The sequence below is a fragment of the Calliphora vicina genome, chromosome 3 (genome assembly GCF_958450345.1).
Source record: "Calliphora vicina chromosome 3, idCalVici1.1, whole genome shotgun sequence".
In the NCBI taxonomy this organism is placed as follows: domain Eukaryota; kingdom Metazoa; phylum Arthropoda; class Insecta; order Diptera; family Calliphoridae; genus Calliphora; species Calliphora vicina.
Genome location: NC_088782.1, coordinates 68,853,058 through 68,875,232, shown reverse-complemented (window position 1 = coordinate 68,875,232; position 22,175 = coordinate 68,853,058). Strand labels below are relative to the sequence as shown.

The 22,175-nt window shown below is 31.2% G+C and overlaps 1 protein-coding gene across 1 annotated transcript in view; it reads left to right on the top strand.

Annotated features, from left to right (window-relative positions):
* Positions 1 to 16,177, top strand: part of Tmc (Transmembrane channel-like) — a 70,122-nt gene extending 53,945 nt beyond the window's left edge. The window contains exons 13-17 of the mRNA XM_065505867.1: positions 13,173 to 13,277; positions 13,469 to 13,650; positions 13,837 to 14,013; positions 14,081 to 14,403; positions 14,459 to 16,177. Of these exons, the coding sequence (XP_065361939.1) occupies positions 13,173 to 13,277; positions 13,469 to 13,650; positions 13,837 to 14,013; positions 14,081 to 14,403; positions 14,459 to 16,170 (2,499 nt within the window). The 3' untranslated portion in view covers positions 16,171 to 16,177. The remainder of the gene's footprint in view (positions 1 to 13,172; positions 13,278 to 13,468; positions 13,651 to 13,836; positions 14,014 to 14,080; positions 14,404 to 14,458) is intronic.
* The last annotated feature ends 5,998 nt before the right edge of the window (positions 16,178 to 22,175 follow it).

Sequence of the window (22,175 nt, the reverse complement as noted above, 5' to 3'; positions counted from 1 at the left end):
CGATGTGGTATTTAAGCTGACTCTGATTTTGGATGTGTTCATCAAAATACCGATCGACTTAGAATCACTTTCTGAGTCGATTAAACGATGTCCGTCCGCCTGGTCGGCTGGCTGGATGTCCATGTAAACCTTGTGCGCAGAGTACAGGTCGCAATTTTGAAGATATTTCGATGAAATTTGGTATATATTATTTTTTCGGCTCAGGGACCAAGACTATTGAAACTGACTGAAATTGGTCCATTATTTCACCTAGCCCTCATACAAATTTCCTCCCGAAATTGGACTTTATCGGCCATAATTGTTTAATTTATATATGTATCTACACAAATTTCGCTCCAAATAAGTTTTATATACACAAAATTCATGTCACCAAATTTTGTAACGATCGGTCCATAATTAGTCATAGCTCCCATATAGACCCGCTTCCGAAAATCATTTTTACGTGCATAAATCGCTTAAAAATTTTGGTATACACACAAAATTCAACATAGTAAACTTTCATATAGACATAAATCACACGACCTAATTTCATGGTGATCGGCCCATAATTGGTCATAGCTCCAAAAAAAAAAAAACTCAAAAATATACATTATTGAAATTTTAAAAGAAAAAGGTTTTTGCTCTTTTACTTAGTGTAGGGTATTATATGGTCGGGCTTGACCGAACATACTTTCTTACTTGTTTTTCTCTGGGTATAGTATTAGATGATTTTAATTGAGTTTTGTAAGATAACTAACGAAAAAAAAGTATGAAAAATTGATTTTGAAAAGCTAACTTTACATCAAATATTTTAATTGAAAAAAAATTATAATTTTTGATACCGAGGGGACCAGGTCCATTCAAAAAATGTCTATATTATATGTAAAATTCAACTTTAGAGCAAAAATTCTCAAATCGCATAGTCGATATCAAATTATAGTAATGTATTATTTTGTAAAGGGTTTCGATAACCCCGCCCCTAATATGGATATTATAGCCAAAAAACGAAAAAATCCCATTTTTGGAATTTTTCAATACTTTTTTGGGAATTGCGGGATTCCTGATTACAAATTTCAAAAATTTAATTTCATTTTTCCATTTTAAATAGAAAAATCTACATAACTGTGAAATTTCATTAAAAATTCTCAGCGAGTTGTTAAGTTTTCCCTAATTAATACGAAAGTCCTTAATAAACGAAAGTTGGATTTTGGCCATTCTCACCTCCCAGTTTGGTGAACATTAGTAAAAAAATTTTAGGTAAATCGGTTGGTGTTAAGACGTGCCGCAAGCCCTCTGCGGCATTTACAAGGGGAAAAAAGCATTTTTTTTAACGGCAGTTTCAAAACTACATTTTCAAATTTTTAAAAATTTTGTTAAACAAATTTCAGAATTTTTTGATCATCACATTGGGATTTATTGAGAACATAATAGGAAATCAAAATATGAAAAAATTATGAAAATATCTCTCATAGTTTTTCCGTACCTGCGATTAAATTTTTTAAATTTTCGAGAAAAACCAATTATTTGGCAATTTTTTGGCGAATGAGCTCTATTTCCTTACTGTTATAAATTTTAAGTAAAACCTATTCAGAATATTATGGTCCAGATAATTCTAAATATACTCTGAAAGTTTTACTAAAATTGAAAAACCTTAAATCGTGAAGGTAAAGGTCAAATTTTTCAATATTTTGAATTTCTAATTTAAAGAAGAAATGTTGTATATTTATGGGCCAATTTCGATAAAACTTAACAAAAATATAACACAAAGCCTAGTATTTACAAAAACAGCAGAAAAATTAAAATTAACCCTATATAGCACTTGTGGTTAAAATGAACCCAAACTTTTAAAATCATAATTTTAGGCAGAGAATATACCTAACATAGAAATTCATAAAAAAGCATGTTGCCTACATAACAACATTTTTATGAATGTAAATAACAGTGCTAGGTAAATTATCTGCGAGTTGTTAAGTTTTCCCTAATTAATTTGCCACGTAAAACACATAACATAGACATGTAATATATCAGTGGATAGAGGATTTTGTCTACTTCCCAATAATGTATATAACTTTTGACAATTAACAAATTCATGGAATACTTTTTTGAAAAATATGACAAAAAATGCTTTTTAATAAGTTTTGGCATAGATAAAAATTTTTCAAATTGAAATAAAATTTTTATTTATGCATATTTTGTAATGAAATTTTACACTTATATAGATTTTTTATTGAAAATGGAAAAATGAAAAGAAATTTTGAAATTTGTAATCAGGAATCCCGCAATTCCCAAAAAAGTATTGAAAAATTCCAAAAATGGGATTTTTTCGTTTTTTGGCTATAATATATGTACATACTAGGGGCGGGGTTATCGGAACCCTTTACAAAATAATAATAATCAGATTTGTGGTACTAAATATGACTTGAGCCATATTACACTTTATAATGTACACGAATTCACTTGAAAAACACGGTACTCAGTTGATGTTTTTTTCGAAAAGCGTCTCTGATAAACCCACTAACGACTGCAACCTCTGCCACTATTTATAACACTGCCATCTGCATTATAGATTGCTCTTTTAACTGTCTAGAGCTTTCTAATACATACGCCATCTGTGGTGTACTTTCTACAATGTTCTTTAACTGAATATTCGAATTCGAATATGCGGTCGCAGCAAACAGCGTTGCCAACTTACGATCAATGGTCAACTGAAAGCTTTTATTCAATGTTAATAATGCCCACAGATATGTTACAGTTTGTTATTACAGCACTGCTATTGAAAGCATTCTGCTACTTTTAAATCAGCCGTTAAAATCGTTACATTTGAATTCAAGTACAATTTCGTAACAATATATTTGACACCAGCTAAATTTTTTCAAAAAATTCATGCGTTCGGTACAGGTTCCATGTGATGTTTTGCCCAGATTTCAGCAGCTCATAATATATAGGACTCTTTTTCTCCCATCAAATACAGAACATTACTTTAGCGCTATGGATATTTGACTTTGGTGTCAATTCGGCTGGGTTATCGCTGGGTATCTAACGTTTCGGGTTATCGTAATGGATAATTTTTCTATCGGCTACAATTCGTATGTTAACAAATTTTCCTGCTTTTGATGAATTCCGCTGCTCGCAAACTTGAGTAGCTCCCAATGATTTTGCAAGCTCTTGTTGAGTTTGGCAACAATATTCCTGTAAGTAATGCGTCCAATTCTTGTTCTTCAAACTTTTTGTATATAATAATCAGATGTCTGACAATATTTTCGTCTAACTATGTACAGACAATGCTTCACACTATGTACTGACAAAAGTTCACACGGTCTATACAAGTGAGAATAAATGACAGATATGTACCCTTCGTAATGACATATAAATTATTAAAAAAATGTGTCTTCAAAATATACGCCATCTATTGCAAGTTCCTTATTTTTAACCCAAAATAAAAAATATAATTTTATAGATTATTCGTATAATTTTTATTCGACTGAAAACACTAATTTGAACCTAAATCCAATAGATCTAATGGCTACTTGCGCATGAACTGTAGTAAGGCTGTAGATCCAAAACGTATTATTCCATCGCTCCTGAACCAACAGATTCCCTTCAACAGCTTTGGAAAGGAAGAAACAGTGTATCATCTAATCTGTGAATCTCCGGCTCTGAGTTTACTGTGAGATCTAATTGGATACCTGAATGTGATAGGTTGATTCTAGTATACTTTCACTAAAAAACTTGCTTGAGTGTAGAGAACTACACCCAGTGGAAAAATATAGTTCTGCATGATCATCGCAATCATTTAGAAGTGTTTTTAAACAATATTATGGTATACATAATATATTTCAGTTATATTTCATATGATTGTAGCAATCATATGTATATTTATAATTGTTGTAGGTGGCGCTCTCCTAAAATTTAATTTTTTTTATTTTTCCCCTTAATTTGCCTCTTATGCCATGACAAACTTAAACTACTGACAGCACTTCAAACTCAATTAAGAGCAATATGAAAATAAATAATCACAAACATGATTTCGCATGCAACTTTAAAAATATTTATAAGAAAATCTACATAGTTTTTACATAAAAAGAAATCTGCTTTAACTGTAAAACGTTGTAAGAAATGTGTCAATCATAGACGTGTATATGAGTATTATTTATACACGTGAGTCCACGTGCATATCGCTCATTTGCTGCAACAACGTCATATTCCAAAAAAAAAGTTGTTTCGAGAAAAACGACTTTGAATGTTTTATGATATTTAACTATTTCTTAAATAAATTTTCAACAAATCTGAAATAAAACCTGATTTAAATAGTAGATAGTAATATATTTCTAATCTGTATTTAACCCAAATTTGTAATTGTCAAATATACGAGAAATCATGAATTTTCAATTTGACGTTTATAACAAAAAAACACTCTCACACAAAAAATAATTAACTTTTTTTAAAACAGATAAAACTATATGAAAGACTAAAGAACGGCGCATATTTTGTATTACTCAGTTCAAAACACCCGGATTTTGAGTTATGACGTTGTTGCAGCAAATGAGCGATATATACATATGTATGTATGTATGTATGTGTATTTGTCTCATATATTTTTATTTAAATCATAGAAGAACCCCCCAAGGCAGACTTCATTGCGGCTGAAGAGAAAGCTCATTTCGAAATACCGCTTGACTTACATTTACATGTTGGCCCCACATTGCGTAAAGAATAAATACAGACAACAACGAAAATAAAGGAAAAATGTGACATTAATTTACGCACGAACACGAAACAACTTTTTGTTACACATTGGTTTTGCAGTTATTCCTGGAGCCTGAATTCACTGCTAATAAAAGGACTGTAAGGACAGTATATTTGAATTGTTTTTTGTATCTATCTCTTTTTCTCTCTCTAGTATTTTTTTATTTGCAAAACAATTTTGTAGAAAATAGAATTTTAATGTGTCATGCATACAAAATAAGTTTATAATTTTATTTACATTTTATAGACATTGGTTTATTTAAATACGAATTTATCAGAAAGACAGACGTACTACATATATTACTCTTACTACTTACAACGCAGTTTTGTATTTTTGCAAAATGCTGAATATTTTGCAGAAATTTATAATAAACAGTTAGATGTTCTATTTTTTATAACACTCCAAAATAGAAACATTTGTCCTTAGGTTTTTCCATTTCAGCTGCCTATTTGACTAACGAGGGTCGTATAAGTAGCATTAAACATGAAATATTTAATTAGGATATACAGGATAAGAGTATTATATTCTGACTAGTTGAAAATACTGGTCATGCCAGCAACTTGCTCTAGAAAATGCTCTGATTTAGGCAGATAGATCCCCAACTGTTCCAACGTCTGACCTTGTGATTTATTTATTGTTATGGAAAATGCCAGTCTTATGGGAAATTGTGTTCTGTGCAAAACGAATGGGAGGTCTGGATTAATAGGAGCCAGGTCAATCCTCGGGATAAATGCGGGACTTCCTTCGGCAGTGCCTGTCAGGATATTTGCACATATGAGGTTTGCTAACCTACAATCTTGTGCCATTACAGAGTCCTCTCCTCGTATTTAAATTCCGCAGAAGCATTACAATAGCACTGACCTTGAGGTTTAATTTTATAAGGCGGCATACCAGATGATGAAAGACTGTTCAAAAACTCGACGGGATAGTTTTCTCTTTCGGCTATGCCTATCACATTCTACTGTGTCAATAATAATGTACATGGAACGCTCGCCCTCTAAAAGGTTTAACACCTCCTCGTTGATTTGACAAACATCATAATTTCTAGGGCAAAGAATAGCAGATTTTGAATACTTTTCTGTTGTAGAATAATTCAATTATTCACCAAAAATGGTCTTTACAATTAAGTCTTGAACAATAATTTCATTTGGAATTTCAATAATATATTCTCCAAACTCCAATGTTAGCTCTTCATTAACCATTTTTAAAAGCCAATCACGGTATGTCGTGTCCACTGTTCGGATTTTGGGTTTTAGTTGTAAAAATTTTATAGTTTTACCAGAGAACTGAGTACTTCAATGAAGTTTGTACAACAGCAGCCCTGTAGCAAGTTCCACCACAGGAAAACATTGGCGAAAATCACCTCCAAGCAGCAAGACCTTGCCTCCAAAGGATTTTTTAGTATAGTTTTTAATAATTTATCAACAGCACACACTGGTATGAGAATAAAAAAAGATGGAAATAAAACTGTAACTTCTAAACCCTTACGCCGATTTGAAAGAAATTTCACATGCGCAAAGAGGTAGTGTAGTCGAATTTAAGTTTGGAATTTGGACCTCATGAGCCCGCCAGGAGCGGTACCAGGGGTTCCCAAAGTAGGACACCTCGGGTATGTTCAATTCTTAAAATGATCCTATTTCTTCGTTTGTGTTACGATTTAAAAAAAATTGCACATTTAGAATCTCCTCGTCGAGCACTACATAAAACGCATTTGAAAATTTAATTTTCAACATTTTTACCCACCCGATTTTATCCATTTTTCTTTTATAGAATTAACAATAGATCTATATATCAGATAAAGAAAGAAGTGTTAGGAATTTCAGGATACTTGATAACAAATTTCAAAAATTTTAAATAGAAAAATCTACATAACTGTGAAATTTTATTAAAAAATATTCATAAATAAGAATTTTATTTCAATTTGAAAAATTTGTATCTATGCAAAATTCAATAAAAAGCATTTTTTGTCATATTTTTCAGAAAAGTATTCCATGATTGTCAAAATATATATAATTTTTTGAAAAGTAGACAAAATCCTCTATCCATTGATATATAACATGTCTACCTTATGTTTTTTACGTGTCAAATATATTAGGGAAAACTAAACAACTCGCTGAGAATTTACCTCACACACTTTCCAGTTCCACCAGTCCCATCGAGAAGCATTCTGTTGCAACCATTACTGTTTGAAATACTCTTGTCTGTTCAATATTCAAAGGCGATTCAAGCTTGCACCCCTTTGCAAGGACTATCCACATGACCAATACTACTTGCATATCCGTTATTCCCTTCGTCGGCCTTCATAAAAATCTAGAAAATATAACAATTCCCTACAAAAAATAAATAATTATATAGGCCGCTCATAGGCCAAAAATCTGGCTGCGTTTCAATCTTCCGCAAAGAATGTCCTTCAAGTATGCCCAATTTCAGCTTTCTATGTCATCAGATGGCTTCTGAAAGTTGCGGAAAGAGAACTGGACATACAGACAAACATCAGGACATACTAAGAAATTATATATATAGATGTGCCGGATCTTATATTTGCATCTTGATTCCATGATGTTATTTCGGAACTGGATTGTTATGGAACTAGTCAAGAACCAACGTGTATTTAACTAGTTCCCTTCTTAAAATACAATCTGCTTTTTGCTTGTCACTGGTGGAAATCGAACCTTCAACCTTCATATTGATAGCTGAGCACACTATCGTCTAGTCTATCGGGGCATCAGAGAATCTGAAGTGGTTCTGGTTATAGTAGTTCTAGAACTACTGATTTAGGAACAAGTTCTAAATTCCTGCGTATTGCCATTTATCGTTCTACACTCGTATTTTAAACTTATAACAAATTAACCAGGAAATGTAACAAAAATGTTGATTCTTGTTCTATTCACCAGAGTTTTTATATCCACCATCAAAAGATGGCGGGTATATTGATTTTGTCATTTCGTTTGTAACACATCAAAATATTAGTCGTAGACCCACCTTAGTATATATATATATTCTGGGTCCTCATACGATTCTAAAAAGATCAAGTCTGTTTAAAACACGAAAGGGCCAAAACGAAAGAGGCTAGCTGGCTGAAAATACTACAAAAATACTCTTTGATATGATTTGTCTTGTATTGAAAATGGGCAATATAGGTTCATGATTTCATCTAGCCCCCATGCAAATGTCCCCCCGGAATACTGTTTCGGCAGCCATAAATATGTTGATATGCGGCAATCCTGATATAATTTTGTATAAATTAGTCCTAAGTACTCTGTAATTATACTGTAAAGTATGAAGAAAATCGTGCAACATTTGTCCCTTGTCCCCACACAGGGTCCCCCTCAGAAAATTAATTGAACATTCATAATTGTGTTATAATAATTAATTTCTTGATGAAATTGGACATAAGAAAGTCTTATATGAACCTAAATCTTTCTAACAACTATTGTGAGGATCGGTTCATAATTGATCCCATATAATCCCTATATCAGAAATATATTTTGTTGTAAAAATATAAATTTCGGCATATGAAATTATGCAAACCAAAACAACATATTGATGGTGGGTATACATGATTCGGCACAGCCGAATACAACACTCTTACTTGTTTTGTTTGGTATTAGACACAAGATAAAGTTGAATTGAGTTTTTTTTTTTTTGGTATTTTTGCTCTGGAAGTGTAAACTTGTATTATATTTCTCACTTGAATCAAAAAGTTTTTTTTTTTTTAAAGGACATCCTTTTTTCAATGTTCCCAAACATAGAACATACATTTGGTTTGATAAGTTTTGTTAACACGTAAAGATTAACTTTCGATTTGTCTGGACAACTACCAGTCGTCCTCTTTTGGTAAAGTATGAATGACGACTATGGGCAACATGAGAAACCAGAAAAAAATAAAAAGTTTCCTTTTAAACAGTTCCCATAGAAAGTACATAGAGTTTTTGTTGGTTAAAAGAAAAAGTTAAATGGAAAAAGTTTAAAGTGGATATACTCGTATTTGTTGAGCGTGTTGGTTTAAAGGAACAGAAAAAAACTCGCATACAGAGGAAAACCTTAACTAAAAAACTAATACTTTTTTTATTAAAATTCTAACAAAACTATGTGAATTTTTGCATAGTGTTAATTAGTTAGTTGCTGCAAATAGTAAAGGCAAACAATTTAAAAATTAGTTGAGATTTGTAAAACAACATAGTATGAAAGTAATTTTAAGGTTTAAAGATTAATTAGAAAGTTTGTGTGTAGAAGTATTTGCAGTTTGAGTTTTGCCCAAAAAATATGTACTTTGAAAGTTACAGTGAGTAAGGGAGATAATTGAACCTTTAATTGGTTCAATGTATCGTCGCTGTGAAGCAGTAATGAATTACTCCCTAAATAGATTCAATAAAAAGGGATTTTTAGAAATTCGAATGTGTAAGGATTAAAAAATGGTTAAAACGGGTAACTTCGGTAATCTTATATCTTCTAAACTCCATTTTCAAAAAAAAACGGACAGGTGTTTGGTACTTTTTAGAAATTTGAACCCTTGTAAAAACTTTACTTATCAAAAAATAACAAAGATGAATTTCGTACTTTTTGGAAATTCGAATCTTATTTTTTGTTTGTGTACTTTTTTCATAAAATAACTTTTTCTATGTTATAATGAGCTCACTGCACTATACAGAAATTTATTTGAATAAAATTTTAACACCGCAATGGATACAAAATCCGGGTAAACAATTTGGTACTTTTTCAAAACAATTTTTTTTCTTGAGCACTAAAATTATGGCAAAATGAAGTATTTTTAAATTTCAAATTTGACGGGTGTCAAGAAGGAAATGAGAAATTTTTTTACTTTTCTCCTAATGGTACTTTTTTAATATTTTAATTAATTTAACTTATCGACATAAAAGTTAGCTAATATGTATCTGAGTGAAGTTAGAGTTTGGAATAGGGTATAATATTTAGGTATCAAAAAGTGAGTACTTTTTGAATTTTCTTTAACCCTTTGACGACGAAGAATTTTCCGCTGGAAATTTAAATTTTTTTTTTAAAAATTATTACTCCTTCTACGAGAAAAATCATGGGACATATGTGTCCCATTCGTCGTCAAAGGTAAAAATTTGGGATCAAATGCATTGAACAATTAAAAGCTTTTTTAGTTTCAAAAAGTAGAGTATTGCTTTATTTACATTGCAAAACCAATAAAATTGAAGAATGGGATAAGGTGTTCCCAAACCTAAAGCGGCCAAAGAATTTTTAGTTAAACTCCAGAGGAAAAAATACAATCAAAATTACGTTTCGAAAGCTTATACCGACCTTGATTGCATATACGGGCAGGTTTTATACCCAGCAGAAAGGTATAATATGTTCCATAAGTGAAGCAGATTGAAAGCAATGAGTATCCATAAATTGACAGAAATAAGATTGTACTCGTCTACGATGGAATATATTCAATACCGTTTATGCCCAAGATTATGATTCGAGGTAGTTTTGAAAGTATTCTTTCAAGCTTACATTTTGCTATCAATGCTGAACAGCTAGCCGTCGACCAATTATACCATTGAGCCTTAAAAATACGACCAGTAATAAATCATTTCAACTTAGCATTTGGAAAAACTTTGACCCAAAGCAAATACTTATCAGTCTTTATACGAGCATATGGTAAAATTTAAGGGCCGCAGTATATGAAAGACAAACTCATAAGCTTGGGTGTAGTTACGAGTTTAAATTGGTTATTTATATAAAACTGATATATATACACAGGCAAAAACGCAGAGAGAGGTTGACATTGGCGAATCCGTGGTTCAAGATATGACAGCAGACTTGGAAAATGTTATATTTCGATAACATTTCCAATAATACAATCAATATTATTATATAAACTTATGATGTAGCTGGACAATATAGAATGGAGGAGTCAGGACAAAAAATTTAATTGATAGTCGAACAAACACAATTTGTTTCGCATGTAAAAAACAAAAGTGCTTTACTGGAACAGAAATTGTTTTGAATTTTATCACAAATAAGTTCGATTTTGATTTAGATTTTATGATTAATATTTAGTGTTTTTTTAATGTTTTTTACTGAATTGTTTGTTATTTCATGGTTTATCAATTACAAAATATTAAATAAAATAAAAAAAAATTAAAGAAAAATCTCCTTTATTTTTACCTTTGACGACGAATGGGACACATATGTCCCATCATATTTTCAGTCCCCACGGGAAAAGTATAGAACCGATTCAAAATGCGTTGGTCCATAAATTTACGTAAGGCATTGGTACATCTAATACTAAAAGTTTATCCAACAGTATCAATTATAACTCGAGATTTAAGAAAACTAAAATTGTCAAAAAAAAATATACGAATTTCTGACTTTGAGAATCCCTTAAGCCAAACTTAAACAACATAACCTTAGTATTAACATTAACACCAAAGAACACATTTGTTTTTCATCAAACAACACCGCTTAGATCAAAATCCAATGAAAATTGTGGCTGTAATGACGAAAAAAGCAAATGGGACATATGTGTGCCATTCGTCGTCAAGGGGTTAATAATGAACCTATCGTTTATAAGAATCCAAAGGTAGTTTTTTTCTAATGGTAATTTTTGAATACATTTATAATAATGAACCTGGAATGAAGTTAGCCACATGTACATATTTGTGGTACTTTTTTCCTTCTAATGGTACTTTTTAAGTTGTCTATAATAATGGACCTAGAAATATGAAATTAAGCATACATGGTTCTAGGTGAGATAGAATTCAAAGGGGATACTTTATGACACCTTTTCTTTATTCGAATAGTACTTTTTGTAATTTATTCACCAATGAACTTAAAAACATGAAATAAAGCTTATATGAGCCCGAGTGAGGTGGAATCCACAAGTGGCTGCTTTATGTTACTTTTTATTCAGTCTAATGGTACTTTGTTTAATACATTTAATGAACATAGAATCCTGAAATTAGACTAAAATTATCCTGAATGATTTAGAATCCGAAAAATGTGGATTTAGTAGTACTTTTCTTCCTTCTATTTTTTGTATTTTTTTTACCAATGATCTTAAATTAAAAAAATATATCCCTGAATAAAGGAGAAACCGCAGAGGGATATCTAATGGTCCTTTTCCCTCCTTTTAATGTTCTTTAAAAATTAACCCAGAAACATCCCAGCAGTTAAGCAAGTAGTCAATGTATCCCTTAAAGACAGTCTTATCACTTGGCTGACTCCAATTTATATATTTTGATCATTTGACATGTATGTGCTCTTTGTAGTGCAGATAGAAGACAATTGGTTACTTTATACATCCCAAGTAATCTAGCGTGAAGACAATTGAGTGTCTCTAAGTAATCAGGAGTGTAGTCACTTTAAACGTTTTGTGAGTAATTCTTACAAAATGGTTTTATACAAATATTGTTGATATAATTCTTATACAGTTTATTTTTATTTTTGCTTAAGTATACTGATATCTCTTAGTATCCTATGGTGAAGTCACTTCAAACTTTTTTTGTACTGCACACTTTATTTTACCCACGAGAAGTAATCTATTGGAGAGTTGTCGGAGGAAGGTTTTTTTACAAGCAATCGTTTATTGGACTGCCTATGATATGTCTTTTTAGCGTACTATTTGGGGTCAATTAGCTACCGTACATGTTAAGGTACTGTAACTGACGCTATGTAACCAGTATGTGAATCCAATGCATTGCCTACTTTGGACCAGCTATTATACAGTCTCATTGTAATCAAAAAGGGTCAATTGAGCCCCTGCTTAGGACATGCACATGTTAAAATAATTAGTCAAGTAGCTATTGAAGTAACTAGTTCCCTAAATGATGGTTAAAATCACTAGTTCGGGACTGTCTCCTAGAATTGCTGGGATATGTAATATTGAGGGTGTGAGAAACCCCAATTTTTGACATTCTTGTTCATTTTTAATAATAAACCTATGAAATTAAACAAACTTGATACTGGATAAATAACAATCCTCAATTTTCGATTTTTTCATCGTATAGCACTTTTTAGCTTCTAATGGTACTTTATTTATTTTCTTTAATAATGAACCTAGAAACGTTAAATTAGATACAGTAAATGTTCCTAAATATGTGAGTATTAACAAAGTGGTACTTTAACTGTACTTTTTGAATTTTCTATAATAATGGAACTAGACATGATATCAAGGATAAATGAGGAGGTCCATAATAAAACACAATAATAAAAATTTGTCGAATAAATTTTATTGAAAACAGATACATGGTAACCAAAAATCAATATTACAGTTCGCAAGATATTCGCTAATAACTATTTGTTTTGTATGTGCCACGCCCACAGAATTCCATTTTATTAGATCAAGAGTGCTAATTATAAGAATTTCGCGATAAAAAGTGGTTTTAAAACCAAAGTCATATACTAATTAACTTTGAAATCCACTACTTAAATACTTCTCTTCTTTTTTTATGTGTTTCGATGGACATCATAGATTATGTCAATAGTGGCTCCCTTGTGCATAGACTTCTTGCGTGCTCTGTTTGTTCGTTATGTAAATCAAAATTGGTGCTGGGACATGGAGAAAACATTTCCACAGGTAAATCAAATATGTAACTAACAAGCAATCATTGCATATCTTACTGCCAACAAATTCATCTAAGTAAAAGAAGAAAAACAATTACAAATATTTTATGTTTTAACATGAAATCTTACACATTAACTATTCTCTTCCTGACATCCAACACAACTCATCTGAACGCTCTTCTTCATCCACATGCAAACCAACAGTATGGAGATTTCAAAATTGCTGAGAACATTTTGACTTTGATTAATAACCAGGGACAAGTGTGGATGGGTATATTCTTTTCACCTGGTTTGGTGCTTATCAACCTGGTGAAACTAGTGATTATGATGTACTTCAGATCCTGGATTGTTTTAACATGCAATGTACCACATGAAGTCGTATTCAAGTAAGTGTTCAATCATATTCATCTTCTCACATTTTGAGTTTTATTCTTTTGTTTTACTCATCCACAACATCACATGCCAGAACATGAACAATGAAATTTTAACAAAAAATTATGTTTCTTTCATATCGTTTGCATGCAAAACTTTCGACTTGTTTTTTTGTTTTATGGGATTTAAAAAACATAAAGAGCTTCGAAATCAAATAATTTCTACCTTTCCTTGCTGCTGACCATGCTGTTCCTTTGTGTTTTGCCTGTGGGCTATGCAATTGTATGGTTGCGTCCATCCTGGCACTGTGGTCCTTTCTCCGACTATAATCGGATTTCAGAATTTATTACAAATACAACAAGGGATGCTCTGCCACCGTGAGTATTTCAAAATTTGTGAATGCAAAATGAAAATAATATTTTGTGTATTTAATATTCTCCACAGGCAATTACATGATCCTCTTAACTATTTGACTTCGTCCAGTACGGTGATACCATTGCTCTTGCTGCTGATACTAATTATATACTATTTAGTATCACTGACCGGAGCTCTAAGAGAAGCCAATCAGGACTTGAGAACGCAATTGCAAAAGGAAAGAGAAGAAGAACGTAAGAAATTTTTCCAAGTACCAGAAACAAAACCAGCAGAGAATACCTCCACCACGTTGACGAATAGATGGCGTAAAGTTTTGGAAGCTTCGTCACCTGTAACTCCCACTCAGGCGCCGGATTTTGAAAGTGAAGAGTACAAAAATCAAGCAAGAAAAGGTACTTTTAAACTATTTTCTAATAATTCATTAATTTTACATATTTGCTTTTCCAGAACTAATTTCCCGGATTATGAAAAAAGCTCTACGCAAGGGCTCAGCAACATCCGATGAAGATTCATTTGTGCGCCAAGGCCGAGACGATGATGACACTGACACCGAACATCACGACTCATTGCCACACGATGAAGAAGGTAAAGAGAAGCGATTCGGTCTCTCAAAACTGCAACAAATACGCAGAACTCGTAAACCCTCGCTGGTGGATATAGTGCAAATCGCGAAAAGTGAACGGGAAAAGGAGAGAGGGTTACATCAACAGTCCAATAGTGGTAACAAGGAATCACATCCCAAAGGAAGATTTAAAATAGATAAATCAGACAAAAAAGATGAAAAGGACAAAGATAAAGATAAGGACAAGGATAAAGAAAAGGAGAAAGATGCACCAGATACTGGCAATGACCCTGAAATCAAGACCAGAGTTATAAATGAAAGAAGAGAAAGTTTGTTGCGCAAAAGTCACGAAAGCGACAGCAAAGACAAAGACAAGGAAAATGATAAGGAGAAAAATAAAGATAAAGAGAAGGATAAAGAAAAAGAAAAAGACAAGCACAACTCCCCTCCTGACTATAAAAGAAGAATTTATGAAAGTCTCAAAAGAAAGAAACGTGATGACAAAGAAAAATCTAATCTGGAAAAACAAGGATCTCAAGAAAAACCTAAAGAAGAAAATATACCAGAATCACCTTCTAAAATCGAAGTATCAACTATGGAAAAACCCAAGAATTCTGAAAAAAGAAAATCCTTCAGAAGAAGAGACAAGTCGCCAGTGGTTAAGGAAAAACCCAAAGACGAAGAAGCAAATACCAAAAGTTCCTTTAAAGTCGTTGATGAGAAAAACTCTTCATCTTCTCCGGATGAGAAAACTTCTCCGCCAGCAATGGAGCATTTTCATAATTTGAGTGGCAAATTCAAGTTCAAACGTCACAAAAATAAGATGTCCACAGAGCCAGAAGTTTTCAAATTTGAGTCTGATAAAATAAAAGCCAGTAAAAATTCCGACATCGCCACCACACCCACCTGGGAACATTTGGAAACGGAATTAAACGAAGAGGTAACAACTCCTACCTCTGGCCATCATATTAATTTGGGTGCCGATAAATTGGCCAGTTTGTCCCGGCAGGGTAGGAAAAAGATTGGTTCACTTTTGGCCTTGGTGAAAGAAGCTGTCAACACCAAAAAAATCGATTCAGATCAGCAAAGCGATGAAAGTCCTACACAACTGCCCGAAACGGCCATAGATATACCAGCTACTCCAGAAAGTGAACTACCCAACACACCTACCAATAACACTTTTATACTTCCCTCAGCTACTCCTGTTTCCACAATTACCAGTATTCAACCCTATGTTATGCCCAGAGCTCCATTAGAAGACCCCGAAGAGTTAGAACCTCCCAGTTATCACAACTATATGTCAACAGAAAATACCAATACTTTACCTTTAAAAGATGCCGAAGAACTAGATCAACCCGGCCCCATAATATTTCCACAACGCAGCATTTCCCAACGTCGACGACCAACAGATCGTCCGATTGCCATGCGACAAGATTCAACAACTTCTACTTGGTCCGATATTATACCCACAATTACCATAAGCCCTACAGGTGATGGTGAGGAGCAGCCTCAGACATCACCTAAAAATGGCAGTGTACCTTCAAGTCCGAGCCCTTCGGTCAATATCATTAAAATCAATATTGAAAATGATAAATAAAAGGACAAATAATTGACATTCCGATTCGATTTAGTGCCTTTCTCCATGTCTTCGTGGAACAAAGCATTTATACTACTAATTGTTGGCATTTTTATTTAGAAATTATAGTATTTCTTCCTTGATTGTATACCTTTGTCATAATAAAATAATGCTGTTTATGAAATTTAAATAAATTTTAATAAGAATGGGAGAATGTACTCGTATGATGATTATCTTAATTTTTTCATATTTTTTTTTAAGGAAAAATCTATTAAATTAACAACTAAAAGATAATTTAAATAAATTAAATTACTTTAAATATTAATTTTTTTCAATAATCTTGTAGCTGTTAATTTAAATTTGAAAATTCTATTTTTGCAAAATCTAAAAAGTTGAGTTTATATTTCAACTATAGCAACCACCACGGGAAACAAGATGCGTTTGGCATCCCTAGTATAGCCTTTTACCACTAATTGTGAGTGGAAAAAATGTGTTTGAGGCACCCTATGATGCTTAGTAAAGACAAACACTTTTTTGTTTTGCCTGTTACTCGAATAATTCACAATAATATCATTAACAATAATCATTAGATGGTTTAAGAATGGACTTAGCAAATGTTATTCAGCAGAGAATACCAACCAATGAGTACAATGATTTCGGTTGGCCAAAATTACCAACACTAACCGTTTAGCAAGGTTGGCAACCGAATCGAATAACGGTATCGGTATTAATTTTATTATTATTGCGGTATCGGTAACTGTATTTAAATTATATCGGTTATAAAATATTTATTTTGATATGGTCTTAAAGGAAAAGACCTAAGGTTTCTTTTGAAAAAAAAAATTTTAAAAAGGTTCTATTATGGAAAAAAGTTTGATTTTGCCAAAAAAAAGGCAATAATTGTATATTATGAGTTACAAAATATTTATTTTGATAGATATCCCACTCGTCATTAGAGTGCCAGCCGATTTTTTTTTATAGATTTCAAAGAGTGCCGGGTGGAATATTGTGACACTAGGCCTAAATGTTAAGTGCTGAAAATTTGAGCCAAATCGGGCAACGATTTCTGGACACGCATCGAGGTCAAAGTTCAGATATATGCAAAATTTTACTATTTATATGGAATAAATAGGTGAAACTCGTTAACTTTCTGCATTGTTTTCTAGAAATATGTAGATTTATTTATATTAATGAATATTACATTAAAACAAATTTTTGGAAATTAACCCTGTATCTCCTTTGGGTCAAAATGACCCAAAAACTGTATTATCGCCAAAATTAGAGAAAAATGCAAACTTTTCAGTTTTTGAAAAAATTTTGCTATTAAATAAATACTTTCGCAATTTAATGCAAAATAATCGAAATATGTAGGTAATTATCGTTGTAATGAGATATAAATGACAAAATTTGGTTAAAACATGTTAAAGTTATTACAAATTCGCCAGACCATTAACGTGTTTCAGGCCACTTGAACAAAAAATTGAGGAAAAAAAATTAACATATTTCGAGAAAAATTAAAATAAAAGCTAATTTTTATTTAAAATATATCCGTATTAACTTGTGTATGAGTTTTTGTCTTCGTAGGATACCGTTAACCTATTTGCAGGTATGGCCAAAAAAAATGTTTTTTTTAAAGGCCGTTTCGAATCTCCATTTTCAAATTTTTAAAAATTTTGTAAAGAAATTTCAGAATTTTTATACCCTTCAGCTTCGTGAGAAGGGTATATATAAGTTTGTCATTCCGTTTGTAATTTCTACATTTTTCATTTCCGACCCTATAAAGTATATATATTCTGGATCCTTATAGATAGCGGAGTCGATTAAGCCATGTCCGTCTGTCTGTCTGTCTGTCTGTCCGTCTGTCTGTCTGTCTGTCTGTTGAAATCAATTTTCTGAAGGCCCCAGATATCTCCGGGATCCAAATCTTCAACAATTCTGTCAGACATACTTTCGAGAATTTTGCTATTTAAAATCAGCAAAATCCGTCCATAAATAACGGAGATATGAGCAAAAATCCGAGACAACCTCTGAAAATTTCATCAAAAAACACAATGTATTGCATGCTTTGACAAAAACACAACAAAACGTATGCTTGGGTGTGCAAGCTTTGTGTATTTGTTTTTTTTTTTTGTTTTTTGTTTCTTCTGGCGTTGTTGTTGTTTTTTATACAACTAAACGTTTGTTTGGTTGTGTGTTGGTTTTTTTGACAAAAAAGCAACAAAACGTATGTTTTTGGATGTGCATGCTTTGCGTATTTTGTTTTTTTTTTGTGTTTTGTTTCTTTTGGCGTTGTTGTTGTTTTTTATACAACTAAACGTTTGTTTGGTTGTGTGTTGGTTTTTTTGACAAAAAATCAACAAATCGTATGTTTGAATGTGCATGCTTTGCGTATTTTGTTTCTTTTGGCGTTGTTGTTGTTTTTTATACAATTAAACGTATGTTTGGATGTGTGTTGGTTTCATTGCCTTGCGTATTTTGTTTTTTCTTTTGGTGTTTTGTTTCGTTTGGCGTTGTTGTTGTTTTTTGTGTTCTTGATAAATTTAGGATGCTGTACGCTGAAAGTGGGCAATGTACATACATATATACTAATTATAAAAAATAATAATGCATCCACAACAAAGGTGAAGGGTATATAAGATTCGGCATAGCCGAATATAGCACTCTTACTTGTTTAATCATCACATTGGGATTTATTGATATCAAAATAGGGAATAAAAATATAAAAAAATTATGTCAATACCTCTTACAGTTTTTCCGTACCTGCGATTTAAATGTTGCGATTGATGGAAGAATGGATTTTAGCCTTTAAGAGCACTTGGGATCAAAATGGCTGTGTTTTTCGTGATTTTAAAAGTTGCGGGTAATTTGGATCCCAAGTGCTGCTAAGGGTTAATTTCCATTTTTGTGCTGTTATTTTAAATTCTGGACTTTATGTTATATTTTCCTCAAGTTTCATTAAAATCGACCCAAAAATTTATAACATTTCGCTATCTTTTCATTAGAAATTCCAAATATTGAAAAATTTTACCTATAACCTTCACGATTTAAAGATTAACGTTTTCCGATTTTAGTTAAACTTTCAGACCTTATTTAATATTACCAGGTCTATAATATTATGAATAGGTTTTACTTAAAATTTATAAAATTAAATAAATTGGGCTCATTCGCCAAAATATGGACAAAAAATTTGTTTTTCTTGAAAATCGAAAAATTTTAATCGCAGATACGGAAAAACTGTAAGAAGTATTGACATAATTGTTTCATATTTTTATTCCCTATTATGATCTCAATAAATCTCAACGTGATGATCAAAAAATTCTGAAATTTGTTTAACAAAATTTTTAAAAATTTGAAATTGGAGTTTTGAAACATTATCTCATTACAACGATAATTACGTACATATTTCGATTCTTTTGCATTCAATTGCAAAATTATTAAGTATTAAGTTAACGAGTTTCACCTATTTATTCCATATAAATAGTAAAATTGTGCATATATCTGAACTTTGACCTCGATGGGCGTCCAGAAATCGTTGTACGATTTGGCTCAAATTTTCAGAATTTAACTTTTAGGCCTAGTGTAACAATTTTCCACCCGGGACTCTTTAAAATCTAAAAAAAAAATCGGCTGTCACTCTACTGTATATGTATAAGGGATACATTTACTACTCGCTTAACTAATAAGTTATTACGAGATGAAAATTAATGTGCTGTTTTTCTATAGCGAACGAGTGCTTTGAGTAGACGTTTTACATGTATTTTGTTTTTGTTACAATAACAAAACACATGTTAAATTTCCACTCAAAGTACTCGTTCGCTATAGAAAAACAGCACATAAGTTTTATAAATTTGAATAAAACAAAAATTTTTTTCTATACAACTGATTGTCACTCTAATATACATACATATATGTTTGTCACAATATAATTTTCCGACCCTATAAAGTTATATTAGGGTGATCGATTCTTCGACATTTTTTAGAAACCGGTTTTCGGTTTCTTCGAAAAATTGCAATTTAATATAAACCGGTTTCGGTTTTTAATAATAACCGGTTAAGCGGGTTTTTGACAAAATATTAAAACGCCTAGAAATAAGAAGAAAAAGGTTTTATTTGTAAAAATAATAGTTATTTAAACATAAACAGTTCATGGGAAAATAATTTTGATTACTTATTTTAACCACCACAAGGTCTTCAGGTAATTTTTGACCCATTTTGAAATTAAAATTGAATTTTTTCTAAAAGTGAGTTGTTGATATTTTTCATATTTTATTAATTTTATTTAATTTCATATGTATGTCAACAACTACATTAGTTTTTGGTCAAAAAAATATTTATTTTCTATTTGGGTCAAATTTGTCCCGAAAATCGTTAACGTCGGTAAATTTGAAGACCTTATGAAGGTTAAAGTAATCTCTTAAACACAGTTCAAATGCCTTGGAGTATATCGATTTTTTTTCTTATGTTTTTATAAAGCTACACATTATAGTAGAGTAGATCATAGTTAACAAAGGATTCAGTAAGTTTTCAAGCATTCCAGATCGATTGTATCATTTATCTAAATACAAAAGTCTTCTAAAATAATTGGAGTGATTGTTTTAAAAAAGTTTTTTGGATTTTGAATATTTTTAAAACTCATAAAACACACTTTTAGAAAAAACCGATTATTCGAGGAGAAAAACCCGGTTTATTCGATATTCGAAATGTGATCTTTTCAAAAAAACCGAAATTGACTAAACCGAAAAAACCGAAAATGGGTCCACAAATGACTGCGATATAAGGAAAAAACAAGGACAACATCGATTTTTTACCTATTTTTGACCTATATCTGGATTACTAAGTCATTAATATAGATATCTAATGGATTTATGAATATCTAATGATAGATATTTCAAAGACCTTTGCAACGACGTATATAAGACCATAATAAGTTGGACCTGCAATGGGTCAAAATCGGAAAAAATATTTTTTAACCCGAATTCTTTTTTTCACCAAAAGTTTTTTTTAGCTAAATATTAATAAAAAAAAATTAAAAAACAAAAAAAAAAATTTTAAATTTAAAAAAAAAACAATAAAAAATTGTTTTTCAAAAAAATTAAGAAAGACAACTTTGGTCTATAAAAATTTAAATAAATAAAATTCTGTTTGTCAGGAAAACTTGAAACTTTTCATAAGCAAATTGGTCATTTGTCAGTTTCGATTGATACTGATCTTTCAAATACAAAATAATAACATAAACTCCAATACATTGTAAGTGAATTTAATAAAAATGAATGTAAGTGAATTTAATAAAAATGAATGTAAGTGAATTTAATAAAAATGAATGTAAGTGAATTTAATAAAAAGGAAAGTGAACAACCAAATAAAACGAATTTTATATTTTTTGATAGTGCCATTTTGTTGGTATATTGTTGTAGCCAAGTAATTGAAAACTTCGCCAGTCCTCCATTTGGTTCCACATCCATGCCAGCGCAACCTCATCCTTGGATTTTTAACAACCTTCAATAAACTATAATTTTTTAATTAATGTCGTATGTATAGAAAATGCTTAGAAAATTACATATCATGGATTGAATAATAAATAATTTCACTATTTTTTCTCTCTCTCAAACTGTTTTTTTATTAGTTCTAAGTGAACATACACAGCACAATGAACTTCTCTTATCAGTTTTAAGAAAATGATTTTCATTAAGTTAGAATTGTAGTGAATGTCTGCGATTATGCTGTTTTTTTTTATCAGACTTAAAATATATGAATTGATTTGTTAACGTTTGTTCGAACAATGCGATCAGTTGAAAACAAAAATATTGATTATTTAAAATTCAACTCAAATAATAGACAAAATAATTTGATTGGTCGCTACATAATACAATGTATGATTAACTATTTTGAAATTTTGTTAAAATAATATTTATATTATAAGTTAAAAATGTTTGCTTATGAATTCAATTTTATTATTAATTCATGAAAATTAAATACATAGTTTTGAGTTTAAAGAATTATTTCTTTAGGAGTTCTGATTAACATAT